At 35.6% G+C, this 19768-nt stretch overlaps 1 protein-coding gene and 1 pseudogene across 11 annotated transcripts in view; both read right to left on the bottom strand.

Moving 5' to 3' along the window:
* LOC105463632 (exocyst complex component 1) overlaps positions 1–19768 on the bottom strand; it is a 53001-nt gene that overhangs the window by 5081 nt on the left and 28152 nt on the right. For 7 of the 11 annotated variants that reach the window (XM_071093384.1, XM_071093386.1, XM_071093390.1 and 4 more), the window contains 8 exons: positions 17303–17408; positions 12253–12297; positions 10811–10974; positions 9767–9874; positions 8159–8235; positions 6778–7006; positions 3679–3862; positions 23–222 (listed from right to left, as the gene is read on the bottom strand). In XM_071093384.1, the coding sequence (XP_070949485.1) occupies positions 23–222; positions 3679–3862; positions 6778–7006; positions 8159–8235; positions 9767–9874; positions 10811–10974; positions 12253–12297; positions 17303–17408 (1113 nt within the window). The remainder of the gene's footprint in view (positions 1–22; positions 223–3678; positions 3863–6777; positions 7007–8158; positions 8236–9766; positions 9875–10810; positions 10975–12252; positions 12298–17302; positions 17409–19768) is intronic. The other 4 variants (XM_071093393.1, XM_071093387.1, XM_071093391.1 and 1 more) reach the window with 1 other exon arrangement.
* On the bottom strand, positions 15537–15635 carry LOC112423452 (U6 spliceosomal RNA; annotated as a pseudogene).

Raw genomic sequence — 19768 nt, 5'->3', positions numbered from 1 at the left:
TACTGAATGAAAATATATTTACATTTAGTTTTTCAAGAGGTTGTCCTAAAGAGTAAATGACATAAGACTGAAGGTGATCTGTGTATTTTTGTTTGGCGTCTTTTTTTTCTGCTTCTAGACATGAGATTTTCAATCGAGAAAGAGTTGCAAAAATATGGTGAAAGTTTTCCATCATAACCACATCCCTGGGGGTCTTCTGGCTTTCATTTGCTACTTTCTCCACTAAAACCAAAACAGAAAAAATAAAATAACATCTCTGAGTATGACCGTATTTAGCCACAAACATTTATATGATTAATTATTTTTTCATTTGTAAGTTTAAGAATTAAGCACATTTCTGGACTTAATAAAATATATTGTAATGGGAGTTTTCAGATCTACCTAATCATCATAAAAAGTTATCCTAAAACAGTCCCATGTGTACATGGAAATTCAGTATATAATAAAAGTAGCGTTTCAAATCAATGGAGAAATGATGAATTATTCAAAGTGTGTTAGGACAACCAGCTGGACCATTTTAATATATGAAATTTAGGTCCCTATTTTACATCTTGCAGCCAAATTCTGAATTGCTAAATTATTTAAAATGTAAAAAGCAAACAAATAAATTAATATAATCATAAGTACTAAAGAAAATATAGCTAATTGAAAAATAATAATTTTGTGATGGGGTGACCTTGCTGAGAATGGCCCAAAATTCAGAAGACTATTAAGGGGAAAGATGAATAAATTGGACATAAAATTTGAAAATTCATGTAAACACACCATACACAAAATCAATGAAATGCAAAATAAAATAGTGAGATAATTTATAGCCTATCAGGTTGACACAGAATAAAAAGATTGGTAATACCTAGTAATATCCAGCATTTGTACAGTTGTAATGCAACTGCTCATAGCACTAAACTGACATAAGCTTTCTGTATCACAATTTGGGAAAAGACTTGAGATACATAAACCCTTTGACCCAGTAATTCCATTTCTAGTAATTTACCCTAAAGAAATTATTTGACAAGTATACAAAGATATATAAACTAAAAAAACCCTAAATGTTTATTTTATTTTATTTTTTTCTGTGTTGAAAACTTTTTATTGTATGTACCAGAGAGTATAGAAGAACATGCATTAACTTATTTACTGAATCTTCATAGTGAGTGATGTGTGTGTGCATATGTAGTTAAGTAATCTCATTATCTATTTTTTGAGCATGTATTATTAGAAGAGATATTTGAAACTCACAAGATGTTTCTCTTTATTTTGATTCTTGACAAATTTTGGAAAGTTCCAACTTAGACAATATGTTCAAAATAAAAATACATTGCAAATTTCCATGTTCTAAACTAATTACAACAAAAGTACAATTTAGGAGAATTGTGGGCAGGGGAAATTAAATGAATTATAAGATTCATTAAGCATAATTTGATCATTGACTCTTTATACTGCATTAGATTTTTACATTTTATTCTTTCTGATGTAGATCAATATGTCTTGATCGTGCGCGCGCGCGCGCGCGTGTGTGTGTGTGTATGATCGCCAATGGTTTTTGTCATTTTGGAATGTCATGTAAAAGGGAAATGACAGTACCAGACGAACTATTATATGTGTACACAACTTATTCACTGAATCCTCACAGTGAGCGACATAAATCAAAACTCCCTGTGACAGTAGGGAAAGACTGGTAACTTTTAGTAGGAAAATGATACAGGTTAAAAAAACCCTAAATGTTTATTAATAGAAGATTTGGTAAATGGATAATGACATATGGATGACTATGTAATCGTTAAAAATGATTTTGTTTATCTATATTAACTAACAAGGAAAGGTACTAAGATTACATAGAGTCCAGCAGCTTCAAAAATAGTGTGTCAGATATGATAACATTTTTATATTAAAGAAAACACACACACACAATATGCACATATATAGAAGAGAGGGACAGGGAATTGAAAAGTTTGGAAGAATAAAAATTTAACATTATCTCTGTACAATAAGATTAAAAATGATCTTTCTTCCTGATTTGAAAATTCTATTTGCTGATTTTTGTGGATAAATAGTTATGTTTCAGGTCTTGTACTGGCTAGCACTTCAATAACAATGCTAAATAATAAAGGATCTAACAATATTTCTGCTTTAAACTGATTTCAGAGGGAATGTCTCTACTATTGCAGTTAAGTGTCATGTAAGCTTTAGGCCTGAGATAGATTTTTTATCCAATTAAAGGAATATCTGTCTGTTCTTAAGTTTTATACATTTTAGTTTCTTTATAAATGAATTAATTCATTTACAAAGAATAATGAATGAATTAATTCATTTATTATTTATTTTTAACACATGGTCTGGCGTTGTCATCCAGGCTAGAGTGCAGTGGCATGAACAAGGCTCACTGCAGCCTTGACCTCCTGAGCTCAAATGATTCTCCTGCCTCAGCCTCCTGTGTAGCTGAAACTCAGGGACACACCACCACACCTGGCTAATTTTTTTGATTTTTTTTATAGAGACAAGGCCTCACTATGATGCCCAGGCTGGTCTTCAACTCCTGGGCTCAAGCAATCCCCAAACTGGTCCTTCCAAAGTACGGCGATTACAGGTGTGGGCCAGTGTGCCTAGCCACATTACTTTAGAATCAGATAAAGCAAAGCTACTTTGAATTTTAAAAGGAAAAATCAAGGGCGGGCACAGTGGTTCATGCCTGTAATCCCAGCACTTTGGGAGGCCAAGGCAGGCAGATCACTTGAGGTCAAGAGTTTGAGACAAGTCTGGCCAACATGGTGAAACCCCGTCTCTACTAAAGATACAAAAATTAGCTGGGTGTGATGACACCTGCCTATAATTCCAGCTACTTAGGAGGCTGAGGCAGGAGAATTGCTCAAACTCAGGAGGTGAAGGTTGCAGTGAGCCGAGATTATGCCACAGTACTCCAGCCTGGGCAATAATTGGTGAAATGATTCCATTTCCTGCCAATTCTTTAGCTTCTACAATTCCTGAATATATGCAATCAGATCATTTATTTCACATGAAATGACATGCCCAGACTTTTCTGTAACTTAATTGTGGGATCTGACACAGGAAGAAAGCGAGTATTTCAGCACTAATTTCTCCTGTATTTTAGTACTAATTTCCTTGTATAATAGATATGGAAAACTGAGGCCTAAATAAATGAATTGATTTGCTTAAGGTCACACACACATCACAGCCCATCATCTCTAGAAGACCACTTGTTGAAATGCAAATGTAATCTGGAAGGTCATGTTTTTGTGTTTAAAAAATGATTTTCTACAAAAAATTAGCAGGGTGTGGTGGGGTGCACCTGTAGTCCCAGCTACTTGGGAAGGTGAGGTGGGAGGATCATTTGAGCCTGGGAGGTGGAGGTTGCAGTGAGCCAACATAATGCCACTGCACTCCAGCCTGGGTGACAGAGTGAGGCCCATCTTAAAAAAAAAAAAAAAAAAGATTTTCAATTTTGCATAGTCATAAGCCCATATGAACCCTAAAATGTAAGTGGTTCCTAATGATTATGAATAGGTTTTATTTTTCAAATTCAAGAAATCTTTAATGTTAGAAAACCTAAAAAAGACTGTAAGATACACAAAATAATGAACCTATCTGTTCCCGACTTCTTAGTTACCAGAAATAAAAACAATAGCTACAACAATTCTTTAGAACATAACAAAAGCTTACCATTAACAAACACTCCTCTGATAAGTTTGGTGTATGCTTTATCTAGGTCTCCACGACGCTCAGCATTTTTAAAGATTGATTCTGCAAGTCCAGCAAATTCTTCAAATTCAGCAACAAATGGAAGAATTCCGACTTTACTCTTCTTTGAGATCTTTACTTCTTCCATTTGCCTTATTTGGTTACTCTATAGTTAGGCAGAGAGCAAGGGAGATAAATAACCAAGCAACTTTAAAACTACATATAATCACAACAAAATATATAGATGGAGATATAGATATATGCACAGATATCATAGAGGCAGGATATCACGTGGTAGCTAGAACACTTTGGATGCTTACTAATTAAGAAAAACTAATTCTATAGATAATAAAACCATTTTACAGTAAGTTTAAGAAAATCAAAGTAATACAGATTATTTAAAATCAACTATAAGCTGGGGACGGTGGCTCATGCCTGTAATCCCAGCACTTTGGGTGGCCAAGGTGGGTGGATCGTTAGAGGCCAAGAGTTCAAGACCAGCCTGGCCAATACAGTGAAACCTCATCTCTACAAAAAACACACAAAAAAATTAGCTGGGCGGGGTGGCACATGCCTGTAATCCCAGCTACTTGGGAGGCTGAGGAATGAGAATTTCTTGAACCTGGGAGGCAGAGGTTAAAGTGAGCCAGGATTGCACCACTACACTCCAGCCTGGGCGATAGAGCAAGACTCTGTCTCAAAAAATAAAATAAAATGAAACAAAACAAAATACAATCAAGGCTGTGAACTTCAAGTCTCTGTACAAAGTAAAAACAGTCAACACACATTTCTACCATTTATGAAAGATGAGTACAAGGCAATTACTGATTTTAGGTTACAGGAGAGCAGATTCTAGAGCACCTATAGGATCCCTCCAGGTAACTTCTGGTTGGTGGCCACATGGTCAAGTTTGAGAACCACAGTCATTTCCAATTTTCATCAGTCTAAAATTTCTGTCTGGAGAGACAAATTCTCTATTTTCAGAGTATAGAAACAAAGAAGGAGGACAGGCATTTCCATATGGATTTGCATTATTTAGTTTTCCATATATTTATTAGTCACTTATTCTTAGTTCCACAAACTGCTTGTGCATGATATGACAAAATGTGAAAGACATGTTTCATGCAGACAGAATCCTAGGTTCAAAACGATCCACGGATTCAATTATGGTTCTATGGTTCTGAAGGGATCTAAATCTACTCAGTAGGAATGATTACACTGCCAAATACTTTTGTATTATTTCAGTTTTTACCTCAAATTTCATTGTATTGAGATTTGGGGAGTATAACTCGAAAACCATATGACATATGGATTAGCAAAATAATTATCTCTAGGCTTCTGACATCAGTATAAAAAAACCCTATGAGCATAGTCAATTATTTCATATTATGTGTACTCATGTTCCACTTCATCAGTATTGGCAACTGTGAGGTGAAAAATGGATGCAGTAGAAAAGGTAGTGGTAAGATCGCAGGTACTAGAACCAGACTGTCTTGAATACAAGACCCATATTTTTAAACTGTGGATCTGGAGAAAGTAACTTCACCTTTCAAACAATCTACCCTATTGAGGGGCTGGGTTTAAGATTAGATGACATAGTATGTGCAAAGTGCTCAGACTTGTGCCTGGTACACAGTAAGCACTCATTTATAAATGCTGGTCTATTGATCTTATTGACCAGCATTCATAAATGAGAGATAAGATCTTATCAAAAATAAGATATTATTAAAATAAGAATTAAAATAAGATATAGAGAAGGATGATAGGTAGAAGAAACCACCCTTTAGTGGCAAACCTATGTCCTTTATATATATATGCAACTTATGAGAATATGTGAATTTATATCTTTGTCTCGATTACTTTCTCTAGTGCCACACCTTGAGAAGTGTTCATGAAGCATTTTTTAACCTGGCCCAGCCCAATTCATACATACAAGTGCAAAAAATGTAATAGACAGACAGCTGGGTGCAGTGTCTCATGCCTGTAATCCCAGCACTTTGGGAGGCCAAGGTGGGCGGATCACCTGAGGTTGGGAGTTTGAGACCAGCCTGACCAACATGGAGAAATCCCATCTCTACTAAAAATATAAAACTAGCCGGGCATGGTGGCTCATGCCTGTAATCCCAGCTACTCAGGAGGCTGAGGCTGGAGAATTGCTTGAACCCAGGAGGCGGAGGTTGAGGTGAGCCGAGATTGCACTGTTGCACTCCAGCCTGGGCAATGAGAATGAGACTCCATCTCAAAAAAAAAAAAAAAAAGTAACAGATAGTAAGAAAGTTGTTAAATTTTTTTCTATTAGGAAGAAAATGATAATTGCTCAGTTATAACAATTTATTCTTAAAATAAAATACAATTATTAAAGCTACTAAACTATTAAAATAAATTAAACAATTAAAATAATCAAATTAGTTTTCTTATTAGAAAGTATTAAAAGAACAATAATAAACCCAAGTGATAGTTTCAATTGTTTCATTAAATCAATGGTCACTGACTAATAAACTGAGATGTCAGTTATTCAGTGAATTTTTCTTTTTTTTTGAGACAGTCTTCATTCTTGTCACCCAGGCTGGAGAGCACTGTTGCAATCTTGGCTCACTGCAACCTCCGCCTCACAGGTTCAAGCAATTCTCCTGCCTCAGCCTCCCGAGTAGCTGGGATTATAGGTGTGTGCTACCACGCCTGGCTAATTTTTGTATTTTTAGTAGAGACGGGGTTTCGCCATGTTGACCAGGCTGGTCTCGAACTCCTGACCTCAGGTGATCTGCCCACCTCAGCCTCCCAAAGTGCTGGCATTACAGATGTGAGCCACTACGTCTGGCCTCGAGTGGATCTCTTAAGCAACTGCCGCCGCTGTGCCACGTCCTCCAGAACTTGCCAAGATTCACAGTGTGGAAGGGAAACTAGCTGGCATAGTGCCACCCAACTAACTCTGTTCATGCAGATTGTTGCCATGCCCTGCTTTGAGGGACATGAACAACAGATTCCCCAACAGAAAGCTGGAAATCCCTCGATTTAAATACATTTACCTATATTTTGCAATGACTAGGATGCTAAGGTATTTTTTTAAAAAAGCAAACTCACAATGCATTTGTCAAAGTTCCTTTTGACAGTCACCAAAACATTTCCCAATGTAGTACTTAGGAAAGAAGCAGGGTCCACATTTTGTGCAGTCCACACATGATGACTCATTTTGACTAGCATATAAAGAGAGTTAAAGCTGTCAATTTTGTCTCCTAATGCAATTAGGTTGTTCAGCTCTGGCTCAATGCAGCGAAATATTTTAATCATCATTTGGCGGATCATATCTTTCCTGTTCAGAAAACAGACAAGATATATAAAGTTATAACAAGCTTCAGGTGAATTCACCTTTAACTTTAATCCACTGGGTATATACAAAAGGACAAAAATACCATAATTAAATTTCAATTAAAAATGTCTAGATAGCCGGGCACGGTGGCTCATGCCTGTAATCCCAGCACTTTGGGAGGCCAAGGCGCGCAGGTCACCTGAGGTCAGGAGTTCGAAACTAGCCTGGCCAACATGGTGAAACCCTGTCTCTACCAAAATTACAAAAATTAGCCAGACGTGGTGGTGCATGTCTGTAATCCCAGCTACTTGGGAGGCTGAGTCAGGAGAATCATTCGAACCCGGGAGGTGGAAGCTGCAGTGAGCTGAGATGGTGCCATTGCATTCCAGCCTGGGCAACAGAGGGAGACTCGGTCTCAGAAAACAGCAACAACAATAACAACAACAAAAAACAAATAAAAATGTCTAAATATGATTATAGCAGTTTTTGATATAAAAATATTTTACTAACGTTGAGCTTTATCATTTGAATTAGCTTTAATTTGTAACGCTGGGTCATGAAATGTGCTTTGTGATTTCTAAGAAATACACTACAATTCAAAGGCTTCCCCATACCAGCAAACAACAGATTGACTTCATCTTCTGTGAGTCCTGGAGCAAGGAAGAGCTGAAGAGCCATAAAATAGGATGAATTTTAAATCAGTAAAATGTCTGATAAGACAATGCACACACACGCTGGTGCTCAGAGTACCGTCAGGCTACTGAGAAACATCTAGACCCCGCCATGAGCAGCATTCCACGTTTTTTTTTTTGTTTTTTTGTTTTTTTTTGAGACGGAGTCTGGCTCTGTCGCCCAGGCTGGAGTGCAGTGGCGCAATCTCGGCTCACTGCAAGCTCCGCCTCCCGGGTTCACGCCATTCTCCTGCCTCAGCCTCCCGAGTAGCTGGGACTACAGGCGCCCACAACCGCGCCCGGCTAATTTTTTGTATTTTTAGTAGAGACGGGGTTTCACCGTGGTCTCGATCTCCTGACCTTGTGATCCGCCCGCCTCGGCCTCCCAAAGTGCTGGGATTACAGGCGTGAGCCACCGCGCCCGGCCCATTCCACGTTTTAAAGTTTATTTTTTCCAAAATAAATGATAGTAACAAAGACATACTCAGATGAAACAGGCAGTGGTGTGCCACAATTATGTTGCCGTGATAATGTTCCTCCATCCAGGTCCTCTGCTTCAGCCTGCAAAAATTATTCAGGCACTTTACATAATAGAAGACCAACAATTTAACTAGTATTTATATAGCGAAAGCCTGCTCAGTCTTAAAATTCCTAGGAAAGAATACATTATGAAAAATAGTGATTTTTAAAGGTAGCATTATGCTAAAGCTAGCTATATAATTTAGTATGCTATTTAAGAATGTTCATGAGATACTCTGTTCTTAGGTTTTATCCAAGAACTTTTGTGGGGTGAGAAGTTGTATTTGTGTGTGCACCTGAGGGGAAGTGGGGAGGTGCAGGAAGCTGAATGCAAGGTGTGGGAAGGGGGCAGCTCGACAACAACAACCACAAAAATAGAAAATGTCCAAACACAACTTTCAAAAGAGAATTTAAAAAATTCAGGAAATCTCATCAATTATTCTAATAAAACTTCAGCATTAAAAAAATGCTAGAAAAAATTCTCACAGAAGCCAACAAATAAATTTGCCACCATTACTACCATAGCAATGAACGCTCTAAACCATTTATAATAATTTCTCGTTTATTTTATGACTGCTTTTATAAGTTGGTTGTCTGAGGCATACAACTTTAAGATGATAATTTAAAAAACACTTTATTTGCACTATTTTTAAGTTCTTCATAATATTCAAGAAACTCTCTCATCTTACTCTCTTACATGTATGCTACCAGAAAGGCATGCTGAATAGGCACTATGATGTCCACTTTACAGAAGGGGAAAGCTGGGGATCGAATAACTGGCTTAAGGTCTCATGGCTAGTTAGTAACAAAGCCACAAGGAAGACAGATCTGAGGCCTCATTTTCTTTTATTTATCATTATTATTATTATCATTTTCTTTGAGACGGAGTCTCGCTCTGTTGCCCAGGCTGGAGTGCAGTGGTGCAGTCTCCGCTCACTGCAAGCTCCGCCTCCTGGGTTCACGCCATTCTCCTGCCTCAGCCTCCCAAGTAGCTGGGACTCCAGGCGCCGCCACCACGCCCGGCTAATTTTTTTTTTTTTTTTTTGTATTTTTAGTAGATACGGGGTTTCACTCTGTTAGCCAGGAGGGTCTTGATCTCCTGACCTCATGATCCACCCACCTCGGCCTCCCAAAGTGCTGGGATTACAGGCATGAGCCACCGTGCCCGGCCTATTTATCATTATTATTATTTGTTATACCATAGTGTATATACTCAAACATCATTTTTTAAAAATTATATTTGTCTTGATGACTACTGAAAGGTTAAAATAGCCTCTTAAATAACGTTCTTTGCAAAGTAAACTCAGAAATTCATCCCCCAATTTAGAGACTATTTAGGCTTATGATATTCTGAAATATTAAATTAGATAACCAAACTTCATCTGTCACTGTTTTTATTACCTTGTGGTATTACAAAAATTCCTTACATCCTAAATTCTTACATCATAAAAAAAATTCTTACATCATAAATTCTTTCCTTTTCTCTTCCGATAATAAAATTGTGACCACATATTAATTAAGTTAATTATGTTACAGATCATAAATACTAGCCAAAATACACTATGAGCCATACCATAGTTCCAGGTATACTTTGATGTTGCTGTAGTTTGAAAAATTTACTTATGAAGTCCTGTTCTGCCAGACATAGAGGCTCCAGTTCACTTAGTACCTGTTCAAAGATCTGAAGAAAACCAAAGTGATCCCATAATGAAAGAACTACACCAAATAAAATAACGCATCACATTTAATTTTCTTTTCTGCACAGACCATGGATCCATAATCTCACTAATCTCTAGGAATTTATAACCTCAATGGAATCCCAAAAACAAACTCTTCCAAGATCAACAGGACAATGGTATTAGCAGGTATAACAAGGCCACACAACATACCTAAAATAAAACTCACAATTATTCACTTCACATCTGGAAAGAGGAGCACAAAGATCAACTTTTAAAACTTATTTATGGCCAGGCATGACGGCTCACGCCTGTAATCCCAGAACTTTGGGAGGCCAAATTGGGCAGATCACTTGAGCTCAGGAGTTTGAAACCAGCCTGGCCAACATGGTGAAACCCCTTCTCCACTAAAAATACAAAAATTAGCCAGGTGTGGTGGCAGGCACCTGTAATCCCAGCTACTCGGGAGGCTGATGCAGGAGAATTGCTTGAACCCAGAAGGTGGAGGTTGCAGTGAGCTGAGATTGTGCCACTGCACTCCAGCCTGGGTGACAGAGCAAGACTCCATCTCAAAAACAAACAAACAAAAAAACTGATTTAATGTAGTACAGAGAAAGGTTAGCATCACAAAAGCTTTTATTTCCTCTTACTTTCCGGGTGCTCAAACAACTTAGATTTGAGGTACTGTAGCATTTTATGATTTATAACAAATTTTAATAAAACTTTTATGTCATTTCATTGATAATTCACATTTTACTTGTCCTTTGACTAGTTTTTTTTTTTTTTTTCCAGATTCGATTCAGTTGGAAAGTAAGACATGGTTAATGCTTAAGACAGCCAGAAGAACCCAAATCTTTGAACACACTTACAGCAACCACAAACTGCTGTTAGAAAAGAAAACTAATGTTAATGTTTAAGAAGTAGTTGTTATTTTAGTTTACCTTATCAAATTTGGTTCTGTCGGCAACATCGAGATCAGAGGCAGACATGTTTCCCATATCCAGCAGGGAAGATGACTGAGATCTGCGATTCCCTGAACTCTGAACACTGAGCTTATTTAGACTAGAAGTAGATCCAGTCAATTTTCCCGAACTTCCATGAAGACCTAAGAAATAATAAAACTTTGAAAGTTGTGACCTTCACAAATAAATGATCCAAAGTATAAAGCAGGGATAGATCTTCTATCTTCTACTGGCTTGGTCTTCCAGGGCTCGTATTAGTGCACAAAGCTTCTATACGGAATAGGTGGTATAGTTTCCTTATCTTCCATTAACATTTGTGTCCTAATCCTGAGCATATTGAAAAGAGAAGCGAAACTACACAGATCCATAGAACAGGACTGAAAGGGACCTTAAAGAGCATATTGTCTATAACCTGCCCATTTCATAAAGTTGCCTGGTGAAATCACTAGACTAAAGTAGATGAGGGTTTCTTTTCCATTCAAAAAGACAGGAATAAGGATGAAGGTCACTGAGGACCATGTTAGCATATTAGCCAGTATGACCTTGTTATACTTCAGAAGAAAATTGCTGCATCTCAATGTTACCTCCACAATATATCAATATATTAGGTTGAACCACATGAAACTGCCCATACTTGATCATTTTGCCCTACCAAAAAAAGTCAACTGAATATGATGCAACTGAGTATATTCCAAACTCTGAAACTGCTTTTCCAGTAAGTGAACTGATTATAGTCCTTTAAAAATGAAATAAAATGAATAGAAAAAACACCCTGAAAACTTGTTATATTTAAAATACAACTGACATGTAATACATATATCACTAACCATATTAATATAGGACATCTGTGTTTAGGTAAAATTTTGGTATCCGTCATAGCCATGAGGAAAACTGAGAACATACAGCTGGCAATAACTCACATACACCAAGGAATGAAAGGATTTGATTTTTAGAAGAAAATGTGAAATTTTTATTCAGAATTAAACATAAACAATAACTAATATATTTTAAAAACATCTTTCCTGAATATCTTTCAGTTAACTTGTACTATTTGCTAATGGTCAGAAAAGACAAAGGAAGACATAATAGGAATAATTAAAGATAAACTCTGGCTTCATTATGTAAAATCTGACCATATCTGTATAAGAATTTTTATAGTTTCTAAACAGCCTGAAAACAGAAGTAGAATGGTTAAGTCTTTTCATAAATTTCTGACACAAGGTTCTACTACTCGTCAAGTAATTTTAACTATATCATAAATTTCTTGGATATCACTACTGTCATGTGGGCTTTCTTTCACTAATACCTGGCAATTCAGAGCAATCAAAATTTTTGGTGTTACCTTTTTCCCAGACAACTAATTTCTAGACATTAAACAAACATGCATTGAGAATACCTACTAATACACTAGGCATACTCACTCTCTGTTTCCTGTTTGACAGCACTTTCTTTTCGAGGCAGTGTAGCTGTGATGGATTAGGTTGCAAGCATCAAAGACAAAGACAAGTTAATAAACTGCAATTTGCACAAACCATGCACAAGAGGAAGTAAAAGCTCTAGTTTAAAAGACACATGCAAAGAACCATGAGCATCAAGTAACAAGAAGTGCAAACACATGTTTAGTTGGTCACCTACTGTTTGAGAAATTATATGAGAGAAAAAAACTTTACTTTTAATGTATTGTTTTTACTCAAATATTCAGGTAGAAGTATCTATGCGTAACACACCTACACTTTAAAATGTTCTATTTTTTTAAGTTTATGAAGCTGGTACACTTAAATTTAAAAGACTAAATTCGCAAGTTTTGGTTTCCTGAGAAAATATAATTCAAGTAAATAAAGTTGCAGTTTATTAAAATGCAGCTGTAGATTTAGATATCAACAATCTTGTGTTCCCTGAAAGCTCCTGAAAGGATTCTCCACTGTACTAAATAATTTTATACTATATCTAACAAAAAATTATATGAGTGGGGCTTTAAAACCATTGAAAAGTTAAAACTAATTATCAAGCTGAATTACTTAGTCACTGGCTTTGTGAGTGCCCAGAATGAAAGGTATATATCATAATACTAACAATCAGATGTATGAATAAAAGGGTAAAGTTTAGGGAATAGATGTAATATAAGAATCTGAACTCTTTTTAGGGTCATTAGGCATTTCTTTTATCCACAACTTCTCTCTCTATAATACCTATTAGATCAATATTAGAGCTAATTTTGTGAAACAGTCTACACTCAAATTAGAAGTTGATGTGAAAGGTGAAGAAAGATCATAGGATGAAACAGAGTATTAAAGAATAAAACTAAAACTTAAAAATATCTTTAAAACAGCAAAAAGATGTGTCAACTGACATTATCCCTATCAAGCTTCAAGGCAAAAATCTTGTCACATAAGTGACTGGTATATCTTTATCAGTGACAGGTATATCTTTCTATCAGTGACTGGTATATCTTCATCAACGACAGGTATATCTTTCTAGCCCTGGCTACCTGAAGCTCAAGGGAATATGAAAAAACAAGGCTGGACATTAAAGCGGCAAACAGGGATCATGCTGGAGCTACTAGCTAGTCAATCTGAACAGTACTTTCTGGTGCCTTAAGGTGTCACTATACTATGTTCAGCAGTGCCAGAGCAAAATCTAATTTTTTTTATGGTTTATCTCTTTTTTTTATTTTTTGAGACAGGATCTCATTAGGCTGCCAAGGCTAGACCTGAACTCCTGGGCTCAGGTGATCCTCCTACCTCAGCCTCCCATATAGCTGAGATTATAGATGTGGACCACCATGCCTGGCTAATTTTTTTCTTTAGTAGTCAATAAGGAATACAGACTTACTAGTAGTGCCTATTAATTATAATTTGGGGTTCATAAAACATATCAGTTATCAGCAAGTGATAATACTCAGGTAAAATGTTAAATATCTTTAAATAATCCCCACTAGAATGTAAACTTCATAAAGGTAGGGTCTTTGTTTACTGCTGCATTCCCAGTACTTACAACAGTGAGTTTTAGATAATAGGTAATTTATAAATATTTATTGAGTTAATCTTCCAGCCATCCCTGAATTTAGCATTGTATTCAAGACTCTTTGGAATCAACAAGATTTCTTAGTTTAGTGGAGAAACAATAATATAATAATTTTGGCTATTTTAAAGATTTGGAATCTTAAATTGGAAGGAGGGCAATAATTATGTAAATGTATGCATTAAGGGACTAAAATTTCATACAAATGAGAAGTGATATACATACATCTCAACTGCAGAAAGTAAAAATGGTGACTAAAAAAAATTACTAAATTTCCTTTCCCTGTCATTTCATTAAATTTGTAGCATACAAAGAAAAAAAAAATACACTGAAATATCAATCCTGTGGGAAAAAATTCCATGCCTTTGAAAATATCAAAATAATCTATTAATCAAAAAAACCTACACAAAGGCCTTATCACAAAGAAAAGCTACTTCCCTGGTACTTTAATGTATTTTTGAATTATTTCAGCTAAGTAGATGTTAAAGACTTGACTCAAGAGTGGCTGAAAAAGAAAGGATTCTCTATTTCCCTGATTCTCTATCACTATATTGACTCTACAGTTTCTTTTTGTAAGACACATTCATTCTGACTATTCTTACCAGCATGTATTCTTACTAGCATTTGTGACCCAGAATTTTCAGAGCAAACAAGCAAGCAAAAAGCAAACTTAATTTAAATTTCATTTATAATTACTTAATTTTGATTCACTGAAAAGTCATCTTTCCAAAATGTGAGATTTCTATTTTAATTATAATTACAGATGTTCCTCGACTTACAATGGGGTTACACTTCTTTTTTTTTTTTTTTTTTTTTGAGACAGGGTCTTGCTCTGTTGTCCAAGCTGGAGTACAGTGGCACAATCATGGCTCACTGCAGCCTTGACCTCTCAAGGCTCAAGCGATCCATGCCCCTCAGCCTCCTGAGTAGCTGGGACCACAGGTGCACGCCACCATGCCTGGCTAATTTTTTATTTTTTTCTATATATGGGGTTTTGCCATGTTACCAAGGCTTGTCTCGAACTCCCGGGCTCAAGTCATCCTCCGGGTTCAGCCTCCCCAAGTGCCGGGTTTATAGGTGTGAGCCTATAAACTGCACCAGGCTGGAGTTACATTTTGATAAACCCATTACAAGTTGAAAATATTGTAAAGAGAAAATGCATTTAACACACCCAACTTACTGAACACCAGAGGCCTAGCCTACCTTAAACATGGTGAAGACACATTATCCTAGAGTTGGGCAAAATCATCTAACACAATGTTTATTTTATAATAAAGCACTGAATATTTCATGTAATTTACTGAATACCATACTGAAAGTAAAAAACAGAATGGCTGTATGGGTACTTGAAGTATGGTTTGTACTGACTGCAGAGTGCTTTCAAACCACTGTAAAATAAAAAAATCCTAAGTCGAACAATTATAAGCCAGGACAGTCTATAGTATTAAAAATTCATTTAAACACAACTTGAATCACTGAAAAGACATCTTTGAAAAAAATGTACACTATACCTTATTTAGAACTTCTCAAGTCATTTGCATTTAACTTGAAATTAATTTTTAAAATACTGGCTAAAAGTTGGATTTTCAAACATGAACCAAACCATTTTTATTCTCCGAATTGTTTATTTAGTTTTTCTTCTCCTGTAGCTGTTATCAAAATAACTGATACTGTGATTTTCATTTGTTTTATAGAACGTTTCACAAATTAGTGTGTATCCTTGCGCAGGGGCAATGCTCATCTCTGTATTGTTCCAATTTTAGTACATGTGCTGCTAAAGTAAGTGCTATTTTCTACGCCCTCAATTGTCACAAATAACTCTCCTATTCCTTGCTATTTAATAGACACATTTAATAGAAGATATGTGATTTTAACACTTATAAAACTACAAAAGTACCTTTTAACCTGTATTATGTTAGTTAAAAATGTTTTTAACAAGAATTTCTCAAGGAGGAAACAATTTAGGTTTCAGGTTAATGCAATGATAACAGTAAGATACTATTATACTTGATTTAAGTTATATTTTTATTATTTCATTTATCTTAATGTGAATCTTAGACTTGATAAACTATTACGATACTGGGATTAATGACCTACTCAGGAGATAATTTTAGAAATATTTCTTTTTTACTCCAGTTTTCATATACTGAAGGAGTTCTCTCAAAATAAAATGGTTCACTAACAAGTGGTGACAAATATACTTAATGAAAACATTAAACATGTAACTGCATTAATAATATGCTGTTTACTCAAAAAAAAAAGCATAACATATCCACAGTGAAACATTAACAAGGATATAAACACACTGCTGTTTAAGAACAATTAACCTTTAGGATGAGTTAGCATTTCTGTTTCCGAAAGCCTACTGTCCCAAGATTCTTATCAGTATCTGTAAAGTGTAGCATATTTACAGACAAATTCAAACCATTTGAAATGTCTGGACTAGTAATAATCAATATATTAGTGTTGCATTTTTTAAAAACAGTGAGTTACAGAATAATTACCCACTAATGACAGTCTTCTCTGTCCTACAGTAAAGAATGGAAACATGTACTATCAGTTTTCAATCCTGTTTCTTGATTACTGAAGTTGCTTAGGGCATAGGCTCCTTTCAACAGGCAAATGCTAAACTCATTATTCTAAAGGGGAGCTATGCAGACACACTGAGGAGTACACAATGTGGCCATTTAAGGCCAGGTTTTGACTTGAATAGGCACAAAACTCCATCCAAAAGGAACTCCAGAGATGGATACATGCAAGAGCAGAATGTGGCCTCGGCAAATCACCTTCCTCATAACTTGATACTGTCACTGGCTATTCTTTCAAATAATGTTTCTGTCCATTTAAAATACTTAGAAACAACAAAAATTAACATGCTTCAAAGTATCTCTTTAGAAAAATAAGGTAAAATAACATGAGAATGTTTGGTGACAGTTTTATAGCTCTTTGGCAGGGGAGAAAATATTTAAACTTTCTTTTTGATTCAAAATAGCCAGTGAGAAGTAAGAAGCCAGGAACCGGTTTCATTTCTATGTGGAGAGCAATGACTTAAGAGATTAGTGACTTGCCCCCAACTGTTACAAAAAGTCTTTTAGGGAATCAGTTAAATTGAACTCCCAACATCTATCTCTCGGTCTAGTACTTTCTCTACTTGACTGCACTTCATTTTCTCACCAACTCATGTTCCTATGAATATATATATTTGATTATAGCATGAATACACAAATGCTGTCAGAGTCACACACTGCAGAATTTTAATTAGTAAAGAAAATTTACAGATATACATTTTTGTTCTATGAAACAGCTATAAATCAAGCCAGTGTTTTAGACTTCTTTTTTCATAAATTCTACTGGATCTACCTCCACCTCACTTAAGAAGTCCTAGAATTATTTGTTATAAATAAAACCATTTTTAATAGGAAGATAATGAACTGACATGCCTAAGCTTACCAAACTTCTTGCTTTCTTTAGTTGTGCCAGTCATCTTGATCTTTGCAACTTCAAAGAAATCTTTGATTTCTCTTTCATATAGTCGGGATAAATAATCCATGTAATTCTTAAAATAAAAGTAATATGTACTTCTTATTAATAAAACACATATAACAATTTCAGTTTTTCAATTCCCCAAGTCCTTCATGCTTGTTTTAAATTTCATGGTCCAAAACTTTGACGTATTTCACAGGATATAAAAATAGGTTATTTTCTGTCTTAAAAAAACAACTGAATAGGCATTATAACATTAACAATTTACAAAAATATGAAGTCAAACATAACTATATTTATATTTTCATTTTTCTATATTACATTTTGCATATTTTAAATATCACTGCAATCATACTATACAGAATATCTAAATAAGAACAATCATGTTTCTCCAGTCTCACATTTTAATGACAGCACAGTATTCAGTTTTGTTGGCGTAGCACCATTAAGTAAAACTAAAACTTAAATTAAATAAAACTAAAACGTAAAAATATCTTTAAAACAGCAAAAGGATGTGTCAACTGACATTATCCCTACCAAGCTTCAAGGCAAAAATCTTGTCACATCAGTGACTGCCCTAACACAGGACAATGAAGTGGTTTCCTTGTTTTGCTATGATAGACAATGTTATGATAAACTTTTCACCTCTAACGAACTATTTCTTTGAAATAATTTCTTAAGGATGGAATCACAGGGTCAAAAAGTATGGGAATCTTGATTGCTCTTCTTCCGTATTGCCATGTTGTTTTAACAACAGACCAATAATAAATGGTGTCAATGGCACTTAAGAATATTTAGTTTCACTGATCCTCTGTCAGCTTGGGGTATTACTCCAAAATAGGTATTTTCCATAAGAATTTAATTAGTATATCTTACAGTTTTCAAAATTAAGTAATCAATTTTCTTAAAACAGATGTAATTCTCGCTTAAATAAAAACATCTATCCTTTGGCATACAAAAATCATTTCTTCATCATTTCTACTTATTATCACAGAAAAATATACTCTCAAGAAGAGTTCCTCAACAGTGGGAGACTGTATATTTTTCCAAGTATGAAGTTAAATGCCACACATAGAATTTGACTAAATTTAAATAAAGCCATAGCAGAAAAGTTGTACCTAGCTATTCTTTTAAGTTTATCATAAAATCTAAGCTTCAACTTCCTATATTATTTCAAATTAATATGTCCATTTTTAGAACATGTTTACCTGCTTTAAAGATCAGGTATACCTTCCAAAAGGTACATGTTGTGTAAATATTTGTATATTGATTCACAGTTTACCATTGATTGTCTTAAAATATTTCATAGATGTATCCTTACAAAATAGCATTTGGACCAAACATAATATAGATCCTGTCCTTTTTCAATTTGTAGGCCATACACATTTTTCATATAATCTCTGTAAGAGCATTTAGTCAATTGGGCAATTCTTTCCCATGATCTTTGTATAACTTTAAAAGCAAATATAAATTAGAATTCCTATTTCATTGGGATGTATTACTTTTTCAGTGGGACTCAAATGACTTAGATACCTTTTTTCCTGGCACTCAACAGAACTCACTGATAGGAAAGACCACAGGAAGGTTTTACTATATCAGTGTCTCCCGCAAACTCTACGATGTTAGCCTGGGCAACATGGCGAAACCCTGTATCTACAGAAAGTACAAAATTAGCCGGGAGTGGTCACATGCCTGTAGTCCCAGCAACTCAGGAGGCTGAGGTAGGAGGACTGCTTGAGCCTAGGAAGTTGAGACTGCAGTGAGCTGTGATGACATCACTGCATTCCAGCCTGGGTGACAGAGGGAGACCCTGTCTAAAAAAACAAAAGTGAAAACAAAAACAAAATACAACACAACAAACAAAACAAAATCCTAAAGTAAGTTTTAAATTTTAAGATGGTACTTTGGAACGCTAGCTCGCCATCTTCTCTACCGGCTCTGATTTTTTTTTCCTTTCACTCGCCTCAGCTTCTCTAGCTGTCTGATTAAATCTGCCTTTCCTCCCAGCAACCCTTGCCTCTAGTGTTTGGCTTTTGAGTAGTAAGCAGTGGAACCTGGGCCCACTGTAGGGTCTTTCAGAGACCTCCATGGTTTACTTTTCTTTATACAATGTGAAAGGAAAATAAATCTTGGGGCCCCAAAATCACTAAGCTAAAGGGAAAAGTCAAGCTGGGAACTGCTTGGGCAAACCTGCCTCCCTTTCTATTCAAAGTCATTCTTCTGCTCACTGAGATAAATGCATATCTGATTGGCTCCTTTGGAGAGGCTAATCAGAAACTCAAAGGAATGTAACCATTTGTTGCTTATCTACCTATGACCTAGAAGCCCCCTCCGCACTTTGTCGTCCCACCTTTGCTTTGAGTTGTTTGGCCTTTCCAGACCAAACCAATGTTCATCTTACATATACTGATCGATGTCTCATGTCTCCCTAAA

The sequence above is a fragment of the Macaca nemestrina genome, chromosome 3, assembly GCF_043159975.1.
Source record: "Macaca nemestrina isolate mMacNem1 chromosome 3, mMacNem.hap1, whole genome shotgun sequence".
NCBI classification, from domain to species: Eukaryota; Metazoa; Chordata; class Mammalia; order Primates; family Cercopithecidae; genus Macaca; species Macaca nemestrina.
This window is presented reverse-complemented; position numbering and strand designations above follow the sequence as displayed.